Raw genomic sequence first — 22,770 nt, 5'->3', positions numbered from 1 at the left:
ATCTGGCTCTACTAATTCAACTTGAAATACCCTGACAACTTTGCTTTACAATTGAGATTTATTTTTGAATTTTTTGGTCTTGTCCCATTTTAAATTAATATAATAATAATACATTTTGAATTATTGATGATTTCTGCTTTTGGTAATGGAAAAACTTTTTGTGACAACCAGCTTCCAAAATACGAATATTCATGCTACAAATAGAAGACTGACACCTGTTATGTTAAGTAAAATTGCAACAATTTTCAAAAACTCAACAATTTTTTCAAGACTGTTTCACAACGAATTTTTCGAATGTTTCGATTAATTCCCCACTAATATTATTGTTGATTTCAAAAGTCCTTTACAAGAGCTTTCCAACGACACCTCACACTTGGTGATACCACCTGGTCAGCAAGAGACATTTGAAATTGAAAATGCCGTCACGCGTGAGTGATTCCTGGAGGTACAAACAAAATCATGGGGTCACAGGTCAAACTATGCAACCCCATGTGCCAAAAAATTGGTAAGAGAATGAAGTAGGATGTGAATGGCCAAGTATGAAATTATCACCTGTAATACCCTTAATTTGACGTAAATATGGCAAATTCAAATTACATGTATAAATTTTATACATTTTTTCCGCTTGAGCGATTACAAAAACAGCAATTTTTGAACGGCCATATCTTCGATTCTAGTTGACCGATTTTGATGAAATTTGTTATTCTGAAATCAGAAAATGAAGTTTTCTATGCATGCCAATTTTCATGAAAAACTGCAAAAATTGGTTACATTTTTCCGTTTTTCTGGTGAACTCGACATGGAGTTACTCTGGGGGAGTCATAGAATTGATATAAGTTCTGCTTGAATCGTAGCATATTTTATTCTGTGAAACAATTTTTTATATGGATGTATTTGCAACCTGTATCAAATATCGATTTATTCATGCTGTGTTGAGCATCACCTTCAATTTAGAATGTCAGACCATCAAAATGTATCTTTGGTTTTGTACGGCAATAAAGTTTTTATCAAATCAAAAGGATCGGCTAATCAGCTTAGCCTATTTTTGATTTTTATGCTGTATCTTGTTGGATTGAATTTCAACGCCGACAGCTGCTATAATGTAATCGTCTATTGAATTTATGTTGTAGCGTTGCAGTCGTTTTATTTTTTAGGGTACCAATATTCAGTTACCAGAAAAACACCACAAACGTCTCAAGAGAGCACATTGCAAAATGTACAAATGTACAAAATACATCTGAATTGATTTCTATTTATGTTATTGTACTCAACACCCGAACATATGTTATGTATTCATTTCATTACCATTCAAAACCATAATTGTGCATTTACGTGTTAAGAGTGCGGTTACATACACATTGACCATTGCATTGATGATTATCTATTTTTTAATTAATTGGACAAACTGATGTCGGCAATGCAATACAATATAAATGTGAATTGTGATCAATCACTTGGCTAAACACAGCATTGCACTTACTCTCATTTCATAGTAAATGAGCATACTTGGTTGTGGGTTATGTTTACAAAAAAATTCTCTGCTGAAGTTAAGATTTGAACAGTATCTTTTTTGTTGTGTTAAATCACTAGCAGTATAGGCTCAGTCTGAATCTGGGTTAGCCTCAACCCTCTAAGGTTCTGCTTGAAGAAATGACTTGTATGCCTAGTTTTAGGGCTGGGCAAAATCGAGTAACTGAGTGATTCGATTCTGAATCATGTAATATGCTTCGAGTCGAGTATCACTCATTATGACGTCATACCAGAATGTAATACGTCAAAGATCAAATACGTACCGTTTATTCCACCACAAAGAATATAATGCGTGTTATCCATCTCATAAAAGATACTTTGGTATTTTTTCGACTATAAATGTTATATTCAGCATTATACAGCAGCATTTGTTGGCTGACAACACTCAAGTTGTGTGCACACTGCTGGTGGCAAACCGTGTTGCTTCATTCTGACAATGTTGTCTATATCACAATTTTTCAGCTTGCGCTTCTTGATATAAGAATCATGCAATGTCCAAGCAGTCTTGCTTCAGCTAGGATATTGCGGTACGTTGACCATAAAACTATGTCACTATTTGTTTCATTTGACCATTTATGATTCACAATGAGCAGACGATGGTCCGTTTACAACGGTAGGCCTATAAAGTAGGCTACAAGCTGTAAAATAACAAATGATAAGTTCACCGACAGCGCAAAATCTACGATACAAACGAAATGCAGAGGTCGAAAAATGTTTGACTTTGTGAACAATTTTGACAAATTTTGACCTAACGCTACAATTTTGACCGAATTTTGACTTTTTTTGACATGTCAAAAAAAATTGCCCTAGTCATAACCATTTTATATTCTTGCTAACCAGCTTTTCATTTGTGTCTCCCAGATTATGATAAATTCCTGCATATGAGCTTGAGCGGTTTGAACTCAATTTGGCGTTGGTATTACAGAAATTCTTTCTGAGAATTTCTTGTAACAAACATTCGATATGGTGAGCATGAATGCGCATGATATAGAATATGGAGTTCGGGGCATAATGTTCATTTAATCCACAGTCGGCAGCTGATGTGATTCAGTCAAATGCTCAAAGTAGTGTTAAGGATATGGATACAATGTCTACGCCTTCATCTGTGCAATCATCTGACGATATCAGAAGACCCAGTCTGGATGAAGGGTCTGAGCAAAAATCGAAGCGTGGTCGATTAACTAACCAGCTGGAATACCTCAAAAAGAATGTGGTCAAGCCCATTTGGAAGCATCATTTCGCGTGGCCATTTCATAAACCTGTTGATCCTGTGAAACTCAACCTACCGGTGAGTTGCCAAAGAGTCTTGTTTCTCGCCTGCAATGCATGTTTGAGAGCTTACTTTTCAATTCTAAGGACTACTTTGAAATTATCAAAACTCCAATGGACATGGGTTTAATCAAACGGAAACTGGAGAGCAATGCATATTGGTCGGCGAAAGAATGCATCCAGGATTACAATCTCATGTTTTCGAATTGTTATATTTATAATAAGGTAAAATTAGTGTAAAGCCATACGTAAGTAAATGATTTTTCAATCGCATCGTGATGTTCTAGCCTACGGACGACGTGGTTCTGATGGCGCAGACACTAGAAAAGCATTTTTTACAAAAGATCAAGGATATGCCCCCAGTGGAGTTTGAAATTGATCCACCTAAAAAAGGGAAAAAGGCTCCTCGTCCTCCACCCACCAATACAATGACAAGAAGACACACTGCTGAGGCACTGGTAAGCAGGATTTGTTTTTCAGTTATACAATTTGCAATTGAATAGTATATTCATATTGAAATGAACCCGAATATTTTCGGCTGACACTCGTCGGGGGTAATCGTCAGCAACTAGTAGAGAATTCAAAAGAACATCGTATATCAAAATATGACGTCATCAGCATATTTTATGTTACGATTGTTGATATACGATGTTCTTTTGAATTCTCTACTAGTTGCTGACGATTACCCCTGACGAGTGTCAGCCGATAATATTCGGGTTCATTTCAATACGAATATACTATTCAATTTTATACTGAAGTTCTGTACCTCCAAGAAGCTGATCAGTTATACAATTCAATAAGTTGATGAATGTTAGTTTATTGTCTTAACGTTAATATGTAATTATCAACTTTATCCGCAAAACATTTTTTCTTTCCTAGCAGCTAGTCAAAGGATGCAACTGCAGTGCTGACAATGGTTGTTTGTGGTAAACTGGCATAATTAGTCTTGGTTTTATCTTAAGGAACTAATAGAACTTCTCTTTTAAAAGTTAATCAAAATCATATAGGCCTACATACCCAACTTCTAAGAAATACCTTCAAGCTGATGACTGTATTTTCAGTATGATCGAATTATAGACTGGACCACTTGCCACTGAAAACGTGAATCTATTATAGTTCTGAAGTATAACTATCTTATTGATGGTAATCTAAACTCCCGAACTTGCGTAGAATACATTCAAGCCTAGGACTTTATTTTTGGTATGCTCATATTTTTGACCTAACCACATGCCTCTGCAAATGTGAATATATAGTTTTGAAGTATAACTATTTTATAAATGTTATTCAAAATCATGTACATAACTTGGCATGGAATACATTCAAGCCGAGGACTGTATTTTCAGTGTACTCTGATTATTAAATAAACCGCTTGCTTCTGCAAGTACCTTGTGATGGAAATGAATTTGTTCTGTTTTCAGCCAACCAGTACACAACCTACCAACGATCTTCAGTCGGTCTCGTCAACAAACGACGCGTTGCCTCATTTTCCCGAACAAACGGACATTAAAAACGACGGTCTGCCGTCGCAGCGCGTCATCAACGAGGCCGCCCAGGAAATGTTAGCCGCAGCAGTACGTCAGCCCCTCTCCATGCCGACCAAAAATAAAAAGGGTGTCAAGCGAAAAGCGGACACCACCACCCCGGTCATCACCACTGTAGCGGGAAGATTTCCGTCAAACCCATCCCCAGACAGACGAACTGAGTCGCCGGAAGGCCACAATAATTTTAATAACAATGAAGTGGTCAGCGATGGTCATGATGCGGCCTTGACCGGTGAAAGCGCCGCCAAGGTTCTCCGCACGCCCTCAGTTGTAAGGAGAGAGACGTCGGGGAGAACTATACGACCGCCGAGGTCCAAAGACTTGGATTCTGAAGAGAATGTGAGTGGTTGACGTACTTTCAATGTGATAAAATCTATTGATATTGTACTGTGTGATACGTGACTCGCTGGTTGGAACATGCGGTATCGACGTGTTGAAGAGAAGGATAGGAAAAGGCTACACCAGTGACCCAATTTCCGCTAATGAAAATGTTCCGTGACCGTCTTGAACTTGATTTTTGATTTGATTTTGAAACTACTATAAAAGGGCCAGCACCTGTGCCTAGACCTACACTTTAGTAGTGAATATAAAAAAGCTTGGCACCTCCACCACCCATAGGCTGAAAATCACTGCTGTTTACTAGAAAATTGTGGCCCACTGAAAACAATGTCATGGCCCATAGGCTGGGTTATTGCAGTCGAAAAATTTGGATTTGAATAAAAATACTTAATTTCAATTCCCAACTGCGGCATTACCATGTCGGTGTTGTATAGTTGAAACTATGTTTGTTGCTATTGGTACAATGTTACATTACAAAACTGCCATCATCAATTTTATTCATTATTATGAATATTGGATTCATTCATTCATATTGGATTCATTCTACTGGTTGAAACTTAAAAACTAAAATTTGAAAATTATGTTTTTTAAATAAATTAATAATTTTCAAACTCTAATACAGTGGTTCTCAAACTTTTTCGGACACGCCACCGTTATGATGGTGAAAAATTTTGCGCCCCCCTTACTACAGAACACTGGCAATCCCAACGGCTAGTTTGATGGCATGGAAGGTTATGACAGTTATTGTGATACTTCTCAAATATGAAATTAGGACTATAAACAGACTAATAACCTTGATGTATAGGTAAAATAATTCTGTTGATGTCAGCTTCGCGCCCTCCTTCGGATGCTCTTTAAGTCTCATGCCCCCCCAAGGTGGGCGCGCCCCCCCAGTTTGAGAACCACTGCTCCAATAGCTTTGCTTCTACAGGTTGAAGCTGAGCCGAATTTGGTGTGCAGCGCTTCATTACCCGAACGAACACTTTTATTGAGTAGTCAGTAAAATTTGATAAAAAATTGGATTTGAGCAACTCTGGTGTACATGTACAATTTTGTGTGAACATTAAAAATATGTATATATTTGTAACTCAATTTTGAACTGATCGATGGACACTGACGGTTGAAATAGTTGGTAGCTGCAATTATAAAGATTGGATTGAGTATCCATCGCGGGCATAAGGTTTGGGCAAATTATCACAATGGATACAGCCATGTGGGCCAATAATGGTTGGGTGTAGCCTTGTTGGGGTGTTCGCATGACATCAGCCGCTCACATTATCTTGATTTTGACAGCACGATCAGCACGCGAAAAGACCAAAAGTTGCCAAGCTGGGCGAACAACTAAAATACTGTAATAACATGATCAAAGAGCTGCTTTCGAAAAAGCACGCAGTACGTATATTCTGTTCCGTGATCGTCACGAAAACATTGGCATTGTCTGTCTTTGTGTGTAGTCATATGCGTGGCCCTTCTACAAGCCTGTGGACGCAGAGGCACTGGGACTGCACGATTACTATCAAATTATTAAGAGACCAATGGACTTGGGTACGGTTAAGAAGAAAATGGACAACAGGTACGATCTGGTCACAATTTTGCTGCTCCTCTGTCATTGGGGGACGTGTTCTGCATGACTCAATAATCACCTGGCAATTATTTTGCAGAGAATACTTAACCCCGGGTGAATTTGCAGTAGACATGAGATTGATTGCCAGTAATTGTTACAAGTACAACCCGCCAGATCATGACGTGGTTGGTATGGCCAAGAGGGTGATGGAAGAGTTTGAAATTAGGTCTGTTGCCGGGAATATATCATCGTTCGATTGCGATGTCATATTTCACATTTTCTCTCAACAGGTTTGCGAAGATGCCGGAGGAAGCTCCCGATACAGAACCCGCCGTGCATTCATACCATGAGGAAGCAAAGGACGATAAACGGCAAGGAATATCGAAACGCGGAAAGTATGACGCTTCTCTTGTCCGTTCATTTCGAGGATTACGACGTAAATTTGCAATTTCCAGACACCGAAACCTGCACCGTTCTCCGAGCAGTTCCAGCTCGTCACAATCTGATGAGGCGTCCGACACGGAACTGGAGAGAAACAAGAAAATCGCTCAAGTTCAGGAAAAGGTGGTTATCTATGATGGTATTGCGACGGGCGAGGCGTGTAGCGAAGAATTGAGCGTAAAATATATATTGCGTTGCGTGCTCTTTAGTGTTGTCGAAGTGTTTCAGATCACATATTGAATGTTGTTACACGCGTTGTCAGTCTAGATCAGTGGTTCTTAACCTTGTCTCCTTGCTCAAGCGCGAAATATTTCCAATAGTAAACTCCCAACCCAAAAAGACCTACCGGACTTCGACCCATTGTTTTTTACTACAATCCTTGAAATAGGGGGGCGTCATACCCAGGCAATTTTTGAAAAGGGGCGCTGGAGGAAAAAAGGTTAAGAACCACTGGTCTAGATGTTCTGGAAAGTTTTTACAACATTGTGGCCTTTCTAATAATAACGCGAAACAATCATATTGTTAATTTATTCGCTAAAAGCTTTTCGACTAACTCTCATCAGTAGCGAACGTTAGTGATGGGGTGAATCAAATTCGAAATGTAAGAACTATTTTGTCTGTATGACGTAATAATAACAAAAACAAACAACTAGTAGACGGGCTAGATACGGTAGTAATGGTACAAAACAAACGTTACGAGTACATATTCGGTTATAAATAACCGAAAACACAACACATAACATTAATGAAATATTCCAAGAGTGTAGAGGCGTTCCTTCTGGCGACAGAGAATCGGCTTTCGTAGCTTTATGATCGTAGATTCCAGGACCTTTAAATGAAAAAGAGAACGGCCACGAGCAAGTATAGAAAATTGACTGTCGTTGTAATGATCAGCACATTCTGGATGGGATAAGAGATGCTGTCCAATAGCCGAATTCCAAGCAGTAACTTGATCATAATCACGCAGTGTGTCAACAGACTGCGATGAAGGAGTTGGAGAAACATTATTTATTCTAATTTGCCGTGGGACATGCTGGCGAATTCTAATAATAATACCATATGTGCAATAGAATATTATTTTATTACGCTGAAATAAACTGGAGTGTTATCCGTAGACACTAGTCGGGGGGGTTATCGCCACTCGACAGCAACTAGTATTACAAAAGTGAAAAGAACATGTATCAGCAGTTATAAGAAGGCACATGCTACCCCTGCCAAGTGTCAGTCAAAATAATTGAGTTTTACCAATATGTATATATTATTCAGCTGTATGTTGAAGTGTTGTACCTCCCACAAGCCTCTTCAAATACTCCACTATAAACCCACTGATGATAGGATGTTTCTGTGCCCAATTTTTTCAAACGCTTCCAATGAGAGAGAGTGTGTTTCTGGAATCGTGTGTTATTTCGAATAAAGCATAGTTGGAACGTTGCAACAGCAATCTAAGTACCGTCACCCGTTTAGATCAAACACTCTCAGATGGAGCTTGCAAAACTGATGGAGCAGCAGGCGTCGTTGCTGGCGGAGGCCGCAAAGCATAAAACGAAAAAGGAACACAAAGAGAAAAAGAAACGAAAAAAGAAAGAGAAATCACAGAAGTATGTGTCTATGCTATGCTATGGCTCCCTCCAAACTTTCAAAATCGCATAAGTATGCAAATATCTCTAAACACCCTGAAATTAATCTCCAACATTCCTCGCGATGCAGGGTGCTCTTGACCTATGGAGGGGGGGGGGGGTCTGCAGACTAGTTCTAAGGGATCCATGACAGGCTAAAGTTGAATCTACAACTATAAAGCTATATTTTCTTTTACTTATAAGAATTGTCATCATTTTTTGACTTATGCCCTTTGTTATAATTCCATTGCTCATCAGAGGACAAAATAGCCACATAGACGATTTGACACAATCACTAATAGTTGCGCTGTAAATGGTGATCAGACCATGTAATTAGTGCTGTATTTTCTCTGTACACAACCACCTTGAAAAATTTAAAGTTCTGCGCTAAAGGTAGGTCAAGAGCCCCTGATTTAGGTCAATGGAATCAACTAATCCCTCCTGAGAATGTAAATCCACATTTTGTATGAGGTCATAGTAGATGTCTGGGTATTTCCCTTTGATGTGCACATTTTTTAGTGTTTGGGTTGTGCAGTGTTGTGAGCGGTGTCTCGTTACGAATTCAGGCAAAAAGAAGCGGAAAAGGAAAGTATGAAAAAGAACACGGCCAAGTCGAAAGCCGATGACCGAACAGCGTCGTCCACGACCAAGGCGAAAGGACGGAAACAGACCAAAAAGTAAGATTATTCATCGCGCGGACTTTGCTCCTTTGGTATTGACTTGCGCGTGATTCGCAGAGCTACTAAAAACAAGACGGGAGATGCCGCGAACGCCGGCGGCACCGCTCCGACTGCTTCCTCCGACATTTACCGGTTCGAGTCGGACGACGAAGATCAAGCTCAGCCTATGACTTACGACGAAAAGCGACAGCTTTCGTTGGATATCAACAAACTTCCCGGCGACAAGTTGGGCCGTGTCGTGCACATTATCCAGGTAACCAGAGCGGTGTGTAGTTTTTGCGTGAATTCTGCTAGTGTTCGAAGAAGTTTTGATTTTTCCGCCTAGAACCATGTATTTCAAAGCTTGTCAATGCAAATTTCTTGGTCCGTAATTCTCGTTGCAGCGTTGTTTTCACTTCTGAATCTCTGTAGTGTGATGATAACTCCCGACAACTGGTAATAAATGTATCCAAATAATATATACATATTGTATACATACAAATGGATGCTCTGTACGGTGAATCAGGTTATTAAAAAGTGATATCCATCCCTGCCAAAACGAGAAAAATGTCAATATGGGACTGTATGATCAAGGCGTTACGTTCTTTGTAGACTCGTGAACCATCGCTGAAGGACTCTAATCCGGACGAAATCGAGATTGACTTTGAAACCTTGAAGCCGTCGACCCTGCGCGAATTGGAGAAGTATGTCATGACTTGCTTGAGAAAGAAACCGAGGAAACCTTACTGTGAGTATTCGGTTGTGTATGTCGCTGTGATTTCACGCATGTTTCTCTCATCTGGCCACATAAGAAAGTGCAAAAAAAACAGCGATAAAAGAAGTGAGCTTAACTCCGCAAAACTTCCTTTATTTAAGCCGCAACTAACTGCTCAACTAGCCACAGGCCGACACCGTGCCTATTACGGCCGCGCATTGATTGATGTTGTGTTTTAGCAAAAAAAGCTACCTCGACAAAGGAGGAATTCAACAGACAAAAGCAGGAGGAATTGGAGAAGCGGTTGGAAGACGTCAGCGATAAATTGGGAATGCCCAAGAAACCGAAAAAGAGTGAGTTACAGTGATTCATTGGGAAATCGAGGGTTGACATAACAAAGTAGTAGTTCATCCCATTCCTTGATCAACATTACACGGGATTATTGAACTGCACAACCGTGGTTGAATTCTGAGTAAAAGTCAGCGGATTCTCCAAGTCTTAATCACGCGGCATCATTGCCCAATTGATGCCCGAAAAGCTGCTTGAGGGTTAAATAGTTGGCTTATTGACGGCCTACTTACCACTGGAACCAGATGCTATGACGATACAATGCAGTTGGTTTTATATTTTACAGTTGTATTTTCATCACTGCGCCCAACTCGTCTGTGGTCTATGGACCACTGCATTATTGACTTTGATGTGTACCCAGCAGGGATATCTGTCGAACCGGACAGTGTGGTAATCGTCTCTGTCTTGTTGTTTTATAGATTCGTCCGGACCAGGTGCCGGCGACCGTCTCTCGGCGAGCTCGAGCGATTCCAGCAACTCCGACTCCTCGTCGGGATCCAGTTCGTCTGATTCATCTGACTCGGAGTCAGGTTAGAATGCGTCCCAAGTGTGCTCGTCTTTATCGCGTCGCCAGCGGGCTATGGCCGCGCGTTAGTCTCTTGATCGCGATATCAGTTCTGTAACTGTTACTGAGAACGCCGTTGCTACTGTGTTTTGGTCGGTGTGTTCGGATATGTAAACTTTTATCGTGAAACCACCCGTTCGGCAATTTCGCCCCACCCACGTCTGCCGGTGCGCAGCGCGAGGTCGCTTGTGGAATTTGATTCTTCCATAATTTGTCGTTATGTGAGACAGGAACTGTGTACTTGAGTTCCGTCATTTTTTCTGAAGGCATTTGAGAAGCTGTTCTTACGCAGACTTGGGCAACTAGCTAATCCGGGCGGCGAAACGCCCGGTAATCTGATTCTAACTAAATTGTGAAACGTTTCTGTGCTGGGCTGTCAAACGAGCCAAGCTTGCTGTACAGACATTTGTCATATTCATGCTATTGGAATGGATTTTCATTTGATATGAACTGAACTTCATCCAATGTCCAAGTTTTTGCGAATTGAGTAGTTTTAATTCTAATCGAATTTGAATAAGCTGTAAGCTTTCTAGTTGTCTGAGTCTGTTCTGATGATTGCAATTGTTGTGGCGTACAGCGTCGAAGTGTAAGATTCCTTTTATCGTTAGGGAGTGCTGGAGAGATCTTAGAGTTACGGAGGGTCATTCACTGCCGGAAGGGAGTTGTGTCGTCCGTCCACAGTTAGATATAGAGACGGTAGTATCTATGATACTTTAACCTGATCTTCGTCCGGGTGTGGATTGCTCGTATTCGCCGCTGCGATGCTGTGTTTTAATCAATCGTGAAATGCACATTGTGACAAATTTGAAGTTTTCGTTACGTTGACTTTACTCTCTTTGGCGACCGTATGTAGGCTGGTAAAACTTATGTCAACCACCACAGGCTCTCTTGCACTCCCTAAGTAAAAAATGATGTCGATTGTGAATTGTCAATTTCACCATGTAGCGATAGTGTACACTTCACAAAGTCGCCGTAACGGCGTTTGGTGTTGGATTTTCCCATCGATTATGCTTTTGGTAGTTTCGTTCGTGAAAATTCTTGTTCTTTATCTGCTGCACATTATGTTTATCGACGACGATTTCTTTATCTTCTTAAAATATTAAAGACTTTTTTGTTAAGCTGAATATCTTTCCAAGTTGTCACAATGTGCATTTTTTACGATAAATTAAAAATGAAAAATAACTCGAATGTTCTGGAGAATGATTCTTTGATTGCTATGTCTACCGCTCAGATTGGGTTTAGATCAGGACTTATTACTGTTAAACACGTCTGATCGGTAAGGGGAAAGGTGTAGAAAAAGCTAATATTGTTGTTGGGATATTATGAGAAAAGGTGTATGACGTAATGTTTAGTGTCAGGTTAAGGTTGCTCATTGCAGATAATGTATGTGACATACTTTCTGTTTAGAAAGTTGATATGGTGAGGTGACATTGTTGGCTGGTCAGTGAAAGGAGGCATCAAGCTCTATTTTATCACCGCGGAAGCCTGTAAATGAGATTGTGATTGTCTGCTTGTTGTGTGTGTGAATTTATTGGTGTGGATCCCTGCCTGAGGAAGTCATCATGTTCCAGATCAGTTAGATTTTTTTTAATATCTCATGTGGATTACTGAAGGAATTGTGTGAAAAATCAAAATGTTAATGATAGATCATCATTCTTTGTTGTTAACCCGTGTTATTTCCTTTGGCTGTCAGAGCCCCAAAACAGTGGCGTAGACAGGGGGGGGTAATCGGTGTCCGATACCCCCCGTTTCCAAGCTCAAAATACCCCCCTCCCCCCGTCTTACATATATTTCCATTGATCTAATATTTCTTGTTCTAATTCGATAATTCCCTAATTGCCGCGCGGCATCATCACGCCATCGGTCAATCAGACAATGCAGTGCGGTAATGCCTTTTTCTCACATTGTTCTCTCGTCTACGGAAGCCCGAAAAACGCATCTCACATGGCTCTCTCGTCTCATCTGAACGATATTATCCAGTTACAGAACCAGAAGTCACAGTAACAATAACACTCGCATTGAAATTTCGATACCGCGCGAGTTGGTTTTCGTGCTTGACAGTCTATTGTCAACAAACGTTTAGAACATGCGCGCTAGGCTTGTATCATTAGAGATAGCGGATTCCTACAGTACCAAAACAGATCGTACTAATCAAATGTTCTGTATGGAATCTATTATGTATTGATCCAATTTGCGATCATTTAGTTCGGTTGTTGCGTGTGGGTTTCCAGATCTCCAGCCGTTTCGTGTCTCAGGCCTCTGGCGCATCTGCTGACTGTCCTGTTATAACGCGCTTGGCCCGTAGTAAAACATTGGAGGCTAGGAAAATTGGGGCCGTTCTGTGACTCGCGGCGCGTGATAGTGCTACTCGATGTGCTTTTGTGATGACCAGAAGTTATAGTCTTGGCCTCGACAATTCGCAATTGTCATGTAGAAGTGTAGAGGTGTAGAAGTCGCAAACGCGTTTAGGAATGCATTTTGATCGCGAGCCTAAGCCTGCGCCAGGCCACTGTTATTCACGTGATGCAATCGCACAAGCTCGAGCGGTAATTAGTCTTTACCATCTCCACACACCAAAAATACTACACCATCTTGGCAGACAGTAAAAATCAGATTGATTTAAAACAAAATTAATCCAGATTATTTGTATCAAACGGCAACAGACTATAATTCATTTGCGTGTTTTAACTGTTCGAGTGTTCGTCTTTGAGCGCAGAATGGAGAGATCTTCCACTGTGCTGTAATATGATCTGCGCGCACTTTCGTGATTACATCCTCGCTTTGGTAATTAAGGTCAAGATACCTCGCTGTCATGGAAATTTGTTTACTACTATCAAAATCCGCGCGCATGAAACTCGCGCATGAAACTCGCTGTCGGCAAATAGTGGCGCGCAAGGCAAAAGCGCCTTCCGTTTGTTACTGTAGCATGCGACTGCGCAGTGCGCATAATAGAGCTATATTTTAAGATAACTGGCAAATGTTCATGTGTATAAAGACGTAAACACAAACGAGATTATCTTACCCTTGTTGTATCGGCATTTGTGTGTATTAAACCGCAATAAAGTGGTTAGCATAACGAATATCATCTTTTCAAAAAATATCCCCCGTTTTAATAAATATCCCCCGTTTTTTTTCGGCTGGCTACGCCCCTGCCCCAAAAATATTGATAAAATAAGGTGTAATGATAGTGAAGAGTCACCATTCTTGATATGTTCATCTTCGTAACGCAAGTAAAATACCATTCAATCTCACTTTTATAGTTTTGACTCGAGTCAAGTCGAATCATTTTCAATTCACCACCGAGTCCCAAGTTAGTGAGTAGAGGGTCGATTCCGACTCATAGTTACTCGAGTCTATGTTCACTGTTCAGTTTAGAGTTCAATCCCGCTAAACCCACTATTTTCAACTATGCTTGAGTGATATAGAATGACTCGCATCCATAATATCGTAATTTTCCTCAGTCCTAACAGTTTCTGGCCCTATTTTCCAAGTATTAGGACGGATCGACGAAATACCAATAACGTGGTGCAGGTGATGGCTTTACTATTCTCGAAGTCGCAATGAAATATCTGTCTTGGCCGTCCTAGTCTCGAGTCGTGCACAATGACTTGAGAACAAGTCGAGTCATTATCAGAGGTGGTCAGTAACGAAGTACTTCTACTTTTTGGAAGTACTCAAGTAGTTTTCCTCTACTTCTCGTACTTACTCAAGTAGATTTGATATTCTCTACTTCTACTTCTACTTCGTAATATTTTGTGATCTACTTACTTACTTTTCGCTATTTTCAGCTTGTTAAGTAGAAGTAGTTTAATCCTCCAATCCTAAAGATAGCCTGAGGAATTTCGGGGCTGCTTTCACGAAGTACCAACATTTATTATTCATAAAAGTAAAGTAAAGCCAAGCCTTTTTGTTTCGCTTCGCGCACAGTAGTTATGGAGCGACAAATATGTTTTCACGAAAGTATCAGCGAATATAATTTGAGTACCGGATTGCTTGGTTCCGCTCACACCGCATTGTCGCGCATATCAAATATTTCATCACAGTAAATATGGCCCACCACATTCCGTTTGACACTACACTTTTGCAATCTAGCAATTACCTATCATATCGTAATCTAGCAGCCCATTACGTGCCTTGCTAATCTGGAAAATCCAGCCTCTTGTAACGTTACACCTGTTTTAGCAGATCACCTTCGAAGCTTTATGGACGAATAAAGACATGAAATATATTTTCCGCTTTTTAGAAGTGTTATTTGTATTTTACTTTCAATTGCGAGTATCATCTTTGAGTTTTAATTACTTTCAGTTCTTTTGTCTGCAGAACATACATGTGGAAGCATAAAAGCAAATGTAGTAACGCCTCTATTTCCCGAAAATAATGCTACACCAAATAATAACTTTACGCTCCACTAATACTAATCGCGCAAAGTGATGAAACCGTGTCCGATACAACTTCTACGTATTGCTCTTCGCCTAAAGTTGGGGCCTTATAATATGGGGCAGGGCGCCATGCAATGATATTCTCTAAAACGGCGTCTTCTAGTAAACAATGGGTTAATATCGCATTTTCATATCAATACTATAATTGGCACCCCATGATACGAAAGAATGCTTATTCTGTCTGAAATTGATACCTACTCGGATGCGTCAATACAAATCAAGCTCTTCGCACCTTCCGCATAACTCAATTTGCAGCTTTTGACAGTCCATGCGAACGAATTAAGACTGTTTTCAAAACTACTTACTTACTTGAGTAGATTTAAAGTCAGTCAATTCTACTTCTACTTCAAGTAGTTTTCGGTGCCTTGTTGAAAAAGTACTTCTACTTGTACTTGAGTATATTTTTTCGTCGCTACTTCTACTTCTACTTGAGTAGCTTTCTTGACTACTTTGACCACCTCTGGTCATTATATGCGTTTCAAAAATGATTCGGGGCAAGTCGAGTCACCAATAAATCGTGACTCGAGTCATTACAACCCTGCCATTCGTAGTCTACTTCAAAACTGAACATGAGCACCTGCAGTGCGCACATAATCAGATTTCACATGCCACTACTTTATATGCTTGCATATGCATCGTATACTCAAGTTAGAGGCACTCGAACACGTGGATTCACTCGCACAAGTCAGATGGATGGATAACCGCTTCAATTTGAAATTCCCCAATTCGAAATAGTGTTTTCAATTGTTTTCTCACTGAAAACCAAACATGTCTAGATAAAATTAGACTCCGTTCAGGGTATCTGGTCTCGGTTTTTCTGGGACACATTATGTGAGCGTGCATAAATGTGCGGCTATAGAGGTATTGGGTATTGGCAACACTTGGTCTTCAATTATCAGTATAAATATTGTTGAACTTAATAGATCCGGCTGTAATGTTACAGCTCTATAAATGATGTCCCATTTTTTCATGTAGATCCTGGTCCGAGCAGTAAGCCACCTGCATCACGTACTACTAGCAATGCCACGGTATGTATCTTTACTACATCTGAGGCATATTGAGTGTTGAGTCGGAGCTGATTGCTGGTGATGTTCAGAGCAAAATGGCGGTGCCTGAAGAAAAGCCAACGCCTGTTCACAATTCTTCAATGTCAAAATTACCACCGTCGCAGGTCGTGGCTGCTGCAAAGCCCACGCGCGTCGTAAGTATCCAGACTTAACTATAAGACTATTCTCTCGAGGCATTAATGTTGTGGCTGCGATATGCTACTTGGTCAATGGTCATGCATCCGTTGCGTAATGTCTCAATTTATGGGTGCTCATAAGGTATCTTTATACAAAAAATCCCGTGCAATAAGAAGTGACTGTAGGAAACTATTGGTGGAATTATCCTGGGAAAAAAACAGCCAGTTGTAGGTAACTCTCACATTACATCTTTTGATGCAGTATATATTGTATTGTTTTGTATATATATATATACAATTGAATGGTATATTCGTATAACGTATTGATATGACGCGGGCTGGGCACGATAATTCGAATACTCGAATCTGAATCGAGTCGAGTAGTACCGTAAATGACGATTTGTTCGAATACTGAACTTTTACGGTCCTCGTCACTGGAAGTAAACTTATCAACGAGAATTCTAGTTTCGATTATTTTCATCTGTGGTAGCCTCGAAACATGAATTGGCCGTATCGCAGCATACGAAACATATGATACAAAGCCACGAACGTCACTGGAAATAACACATTTCCGAATCATCCCACAACGTTGTCACAAAGTGCAATGGGCCCGAAAAAATACCAAAGTATCTTAAATGTGATGGATAACAGGCATTATATTCCCTGTGGTGGCATGAAAGATAAAAATTTGAACTTTGACTTATCACATTGTATTATGGCGTCATAGCGAGTGACACTCAACTCGAAGCATGATAAGTGATTCAGAATCGAATCACTCAGGTACTCAATTTTGCCCAGCCCTAGATATGACCCCCAATATTTTCGGCTGACATTTGTCAGAAACTAGTAGAGAATTGGAAAGAACATTTTATATCAACAATCGTATCACAAAATACGACGTCACAGGCATGAAATTTCGAATAATCAGGGCAAAGAGATCGCTCAAGCTCAATGTTCTAATTTTAGATGGCAAACGAACTTCTGTTAGCACAGACTTGGTTGTATATATTGATATCAGAGAAACATGAGACACTACAACTGATGTTGAATATCGAATTGGAAAAATGTACAGTGATTATTCTGTAAAGAGGAAATTTCCTATTGTATGTCGCCCACTCCTGCATTTTCAGCTGCAAGACGTATAATCTTTGTTCAGGCGGAAAATGCAGTACACCGATCTATGCCAACAATTCCGCCTGCGATACCTCCACAACAGCCAACAAATATGTACCAAAATCTGCAAGCTTCGCAGGTACGGCACGCGAAAGTCTTCCATAATCACTACCGTAGGGAGGCTCTGTCGACTTTGAAATATCTGTAAACTTTTCCTCAGAAAACCAGTGGCAATGCTGGCCTCGCTCCAAACCAGACTATCTCGCCAACGCCCATGTCTGTGGATCCACCAGACCAGCAAATGCCTCAATCAAGTGCAATCATGAATCCCGCCCAACAGAGCGAAGAATCTGTTGACAAGAAAAAGGTGAATTTGCACAAGCTTTTACGCAGTACAGTCAAATACACAGATACATATATGGAGCGTTATGTTTGAAGCTCTGGCGTGCTACATTGTGGAGTACAATTCTGCTTGTCCAGTTACCAGTGTCATTGTAAATTTAATGCTGAGAAAGTGGCTTGTCATCAGATGGTTATTATTATCGCTAGGCATTCGAATATTAGGGTCAAGGAGACTGCAGTCTTGGTATTGTCATTGGACTTAGGCAAGAACGCCAAATACTTGTAGATACTCTAATTTTTCACGAGTCTGCTCGCGGTCCGTTGGACAACAGTGCGCAACGACTAAGAAGAAAGGCCGTCACTTTGATTGGACTGCCGAATTACCCACCTTTTCTCGTTAATTTTGTGGTGTTGACTAAAAAAAGGTCATCACTTCGGCTTTTTTTGTGCGCAGCTTAGACTGTGTCAGCACTGCGCAGTGCGCAATTGCGCACTGGGGTTGTTCAAAAATGACTTTTTTTTTCGGATTTCAGCCATTTACTGATTAAATTGTCAGGTTACCCTAAAAACGCTGCACACCAAATTTGGTTCAATTCTTACACGTATAAGCCTCCGCAGATCCAATTACATAGAAACAGCCTATTTGTGTAGTGAAGCACCGTCTTAAGTACGAATTATTGATGCTGGCACATTTGACCGATATTATGTCAATTCCGGAAAAGGTACATATGTAGACTTCGCAATTCATTCTTCATATGTTTGACGGAAAATGGTGATGAAATGGTACTCGCATACTCAATCAACTCAAGCATGATACTCGATTCAGAATCAGGGATGAGACTGCTACCCAATTTCGCCCTCCCTTTATGTCACGTAGGATATAGCCTCTAATCCGTTACGGTGATCTCTGTCGCAGGCCGATTACAAAGTCCGAAGCATGAGCTCGTGGAGCAGCTTGGCCACCGCTTTCGGCGGCAAGCAGCCCGCCGGTTCCACGCACTCGAACGCGGCGCCCCTCGGCCAGAACCAAGCGACCGTGAAGGCACCGATCAAGAATGCGGCCGGCAGCTTTGAAGCCTTCAAGCAGCAGGCCAAGGAACGCGAGCAATTCATGGGCCTGCTGGAGCAGCAGAAGGAACAGAAGCGCAGAGAGCAGGAGCTCCTGAAAGAGAAGGAGAAAAGGTGGGTGTGCGTTTTGATATTTTACAGATGTGGTCTTGTTAACCCACTCCTGAGCATAGGAGAAAGAACGTTTTACTTTTTCGAGTGCCCAATTAGATTTTTGTCTACTTGTAGGGCTTAGTCAAGTGGTTGTGTGTTTGGACTACTTTCTCTTTTACTAAACAGTTTTATAAGCAAATCTTGCTTTTACTCTTTGGATTTTGTCAAGTAGAAAGTAGTGTGGGCATGTCTTTGCATTTGTATCTCTGTCACGAGTGTGTTAAGACTAGGGTCACCATATACGTCCCCCTCTGGGAGGATTTGTCCTCCTATTTCAAGAAATGTTGTCCCTTCGCCCAAATGTCCAATAAAAATTCGAAATGTGGGCCGAATTAACGGGAGATGGGGATTTCGGGAGTCTTTGACCTTTTTTTAGTAAACCCAACGACGTTAGCCGTATATATTTGAAAATTACCCGTTTTCTCGTCCGCTGTAGTGAATTTTGCAGCCTGTGAAAAGTGTCCTCCTTGACGGATCTCAAAATATGGCAGGCTAACCCTAGTTTAGACTACTATCGTACCTTACTCGAATAGTTGTGTATCAATAGTACTTCCACTCAATTGCCGTACATCGACAGCTTTCAAAGTCAAACTATTTCTTTTTTAGATTATTTTTACGCCTTACAAATGAAAAGATGGATTTTAATGTTATTTCAGTGATGCCGCGGTATTCAAATATAGGATAGCTCCCTTTCTCACTATTTTGAGAACAGATATACTGTAAACGTGGCAGATACATTCTCTTTTAACTCTATGAATTATTCTGTTAAAAACAGTTTGCCTCCCTGCTGTGGACGCAGTGCATTAAACGTATTCGACAACAAATCCATTTCCTCCTGAATGCCACAGTGCATATGACAATTATATTTTAACTCCCAGGCAAGAAGCGGCCGCTGCTACTACTACTGTGGTCAAGCCAGATCCACCGAAACCCGAACCGACGCCCGTCACAAACGGAAACGGTCAAGCGGCCAACCCACCAAGTGCGGCCGACACGGCGAGCATCGCAAGAATGCGCGAGATGCAACGGCGCCGCAGACAGCAAATGGCCGGACAAATCGACATGAATTCGCAATCTGATATTATGAAAAATTTCGAGGACAATCTTTTTTAGCCGCGACAAGCTGTACATGTGTACATACATACTTCCATTATTTATTCACAGCCACCTTAGCTCTTTTCTTATTTTTCGAGTCGCGCGTTTTTCCACCCCGCTTCTTTTGGCTTTAATATCCTGTTGTGTTTAGGAAATTACGTTATTCTGTCTGTACAACGTGTACCGTCTTCTTTCTTACATTGTCCTCGGGTTTGTATAAGGATGCTGCAAGTAATCTGCTGATCTAACCACCACACGATTTCGTTATCTTGGCCGCTTGCTTACGTTATTTTGTAAACGACTTTTTCACATTATTTATGTACCACTTTAATGACGATGATGACTTCTGGTGCTGCTCGCAATGGTAGAATTTGTGAGTCAATGCAAGGAGCCCGCAGAACTGGAATTTCTATTTGAGGGTCATCAGCGAGACCTAATTGCACTTGGAAGGTATTGTGGTATAAATCTACACAAATTGTGCAGAGGATAGAGATGCTGAACAGCACTTGCTTGTTAGCTGATACCTTGTAGAGTATTTCGCAAATAACTTGATACTCCGTCATTATTTATGCTGCTGTGTTCATGTCTCTGATTTTCTTTGATTGACGTTTTCTCGGTGTTAAGCGGATTGATGGCTAATTTGATCCGCTTGTATGATTTGTGAAAACGCTTCTGCGAGCCGCTTTGGATTCATGTCTGATGCGCGGACGATTCGTGATTTCGTTGTATTACATGTGACCTGCCTGTGCAGGTGACGCTTTTCTTTTATTTTTTGACGGCCTAATAAAATAAAGTTGAATTTTACAATAGTGATCTTCTTTATGGGATTATTGTTGATCGCGAGATATCAGTAGGATATCATAGGTGACGAAGGGGTAATTACCTTGTCGGTCCTTTAAAGCTCCGAGCGGAGGTGATCAGTATGTTATATTATTGATTTCGTCAGTTCAAAATACCATAAGCGAAACGAGTTATCTGTCAATCAGTTACTCACTTTAACCTAGAATAGGCTCGAAAACTGAATGAAAAGTGATAGAAGATGGTTGAACGTACGGAGAATGTAAATGAAGTTGCTTGTGTCGGTAGGCGAAGTTGATATTCTAGATCGCGGCCCGGTAAATATCGAACGACTGCTGGTAGGCCCATTTAGTTCGACACTTCGACTTTAATATGGACATTGGACATGGACAAGCTGGATAGGACACGATCGGTGAACGACGTAGTTGAGTCTCGGGCATAATTGATAGGGAAATACGTTATCTTGTAGTTCATGCCGAACATATGGTAATTGGACGAGGACGCTCGATAGTTATGGTTATGCACTTTGGGATTCCGAAGTGAAAACGTCGTTGAATTTAGCGGTGCAAGGGGAACTGATATATAGACTTTGCAATTTCGAGTTTCTTGATCTTTATTTATAGGTTGCTGTTTCCATACTTACACTACCACTGCTTACTCAGGCATATCTGAAATTGTAACAACTGTGTGAAATAGCCACTGTATCACGGCTACTAAACGCAGTGAACAGTGACCGTCTATCGAGAATTGAACTATAATTGTAATGTCATTGGTCATTTTATAATAGTCGGGAAGATGCAACCTGCAAATTCGTTAGTATGAGACAATGACAAAATCTATTAATTACCAACTTCAATAATTTTATACGTTAATTTTGAACTTCCTCTTGAAGTGGTTTTGAATCGTCTCGTAAATTAGCCTACTACCCCTCGCAACTGAGTAGAAATTTGCGCCGTTACATTATCATGAATGGCTGATTTTACCACCTCTTTGTTCCAAGCTCAAATCGGAACAGTTATAAGCATACCTGATGAAATCATAGTTGTAAGTCATCTAAAACGGCATTGCTAAATGGATTCGGGATCGGAATCACGGTAAGTTGACTGAGTCGTGATCGCAGTCGGAGCAATCTGGAATTGTCCGAGCCGAAGTTGCAATTTGAAATCTTCCATCAACGTAGAGCAGTGGTTCGTCCAATCTTTTTCCACCCACTTACCATTTCGAGGTTCTATACATATTGCTCGCGTGTACCACCTACATAAGTTACGCGCGCCGATGGCAGTCAAAAAATATTCCCCGAAGGGGGAGAAACAGAAAATAAACTGCCCAGTGCCCATTTTGAGGCGCAGTATATGATTTCTGTAGTGGATCCATTTGGAATTCTTGTGGTCAAATATATTAAAACGGAATTTGGTCAGGTAAGAATCCAATCCCCGATGGCCGTCATTGGTGGGATTGCCCCTATCGACGACGACGGCTTCAAAAAACTCAAAATAAACCCCACCTGAACTAATAACTCCCTTCAGTCGAAAAAAAAACAGGTTGGAAACCACTGGCGTAGAGGTAGCCTATAGTGGGAAGGAAAAGAAGGTATGCCCAATGCCCATTTTCGTCTTCATCGTCGACATGATTGGAAGATGGCGATGCTAAGGAACCGCAAGATTATTGGAACAGCACCACAATATTTCTCTTCATGCAAGGAGGAGGTTGGTCGAGCGCATAGGACGGAAGCCGGGATATCATTGAGCTATACTTCAAGTCGTTTCGGTACCTTCCTATCTTTTTATTGTATCGCAGTTTTTGTGGTGTTTTTAAATGATGTAAATATATTAACAAACTGATACTGATACTGATCAACGTCACTATCTTAGGTATGAGCCGAGCAACCACATTTTGACAAAGTGCCGGATCTAAAAGAATCTTACCTATTGTGGCGAAAAGTGTCTGTCACATCAAAGCAGAACTGAGTTACTGCGATAGCTCAAACTTGAG

The 22,770-nt window shown here is 40.8% G+C and overlaps 1 protein-coding gene and 1 long non-coding RNA gene across 3 annotated transcripts in view; one reads left to right on the top strand and one right to left on the bottom strand.

Annotated features, from left to right (window-relative positions):
* Window positions 1-22,770, bottom strand: part of LOC145459490 (uncharacterized) — a 45,737-nt gene that overhangs the window by 4,148 nt on the left and 18,819 nt on the right. The gene's annotated exons all lie outside the window — the stretch shown is intronic.
* On the top strand, window positions 2,386-20,787 carry LOC145459473 (bromodomain-containing protein 3-like). 2 transcript variants are annotated; one of them, XM_080338118.1, is made up of 22 exons: window positions 2,386-2,496; window positions 2,561-2,818; window positions 2,887-3,024; window positions 3,087-3,257; window positions 4,218-4,679; window positions 5,973-6,071; window positions 6,134-6,252; window positions 6,341-6,469; window positions 6,534-6,638; window positions 6,699-6,807; window positions 8,149-8,282; window positions 8,867-8,977; window positions 9,038-9,233; window positions 9,572-9,707; window positions 9,914-10,027; window positions 10,442-10,552; window positions 16,002-16,054; window positions 16,123-16,227; window positions 17,366-17,461; window positions 17,543-17,689; window positions 18,581-18,846; window positions 19,764-20,787. In XM_080338118.1, the coding sequence occupies exons 1-22, from the start codon at window positions 2,494-2,496 to the stop codon at window positions 19,996-19,998; spliced, it is 3,297 nt and encodes a 1,098-aa protein (XP_080194244.1). In that variant the 5' UTR covers window positions 2,386-2,493; the 3' UTR covers window positions 19,999-20,787. The 2 variants fall into 2 exon arrangements, with proteins under 2 accessions (XP_080194244.1, XP_080194243.1); XM_080338117.1 differs by having other exon boundaries at window positions 6,699-6,861.

The sequence above is a fragment of the Botryllus schlosseri genome, chromosome 16 (assembly GCF_051294905.1).
Source record: "Botryllus schlosseri isolate E-star chromosome 16, Bs_hap1, whole genome shotgun sequence".
Classification (NCBI taxonomy): domain Eukaryota; kingdom Metazoa; phylum Chordata; class Ascidiacea; order Stolidobranchia; family Styelidae; genus Botryllus; species Botryllus schlosseri.
This window is presented reverse-complemented; position numbering and strand designations above follow the sequence as displayed.

Coding starts and splice junctions, on each gene's coding strand:
- LOC145459473 (XM_080338117.1), top strand. Junction 6,253..6,340: donor AAGAAGAAAATGGACAACAG/GTACGATCTGGT, acceptor ATTATTTTGCAG/AGAATACTTAACCCCGGGTG. Junction 6,862..8,148: donor CGTGTAGCGAAGAATTGAGC/GTAAAATATATA, acceptor TCACCCGTTTAG/ATCAAACACTCTCAGATGGA.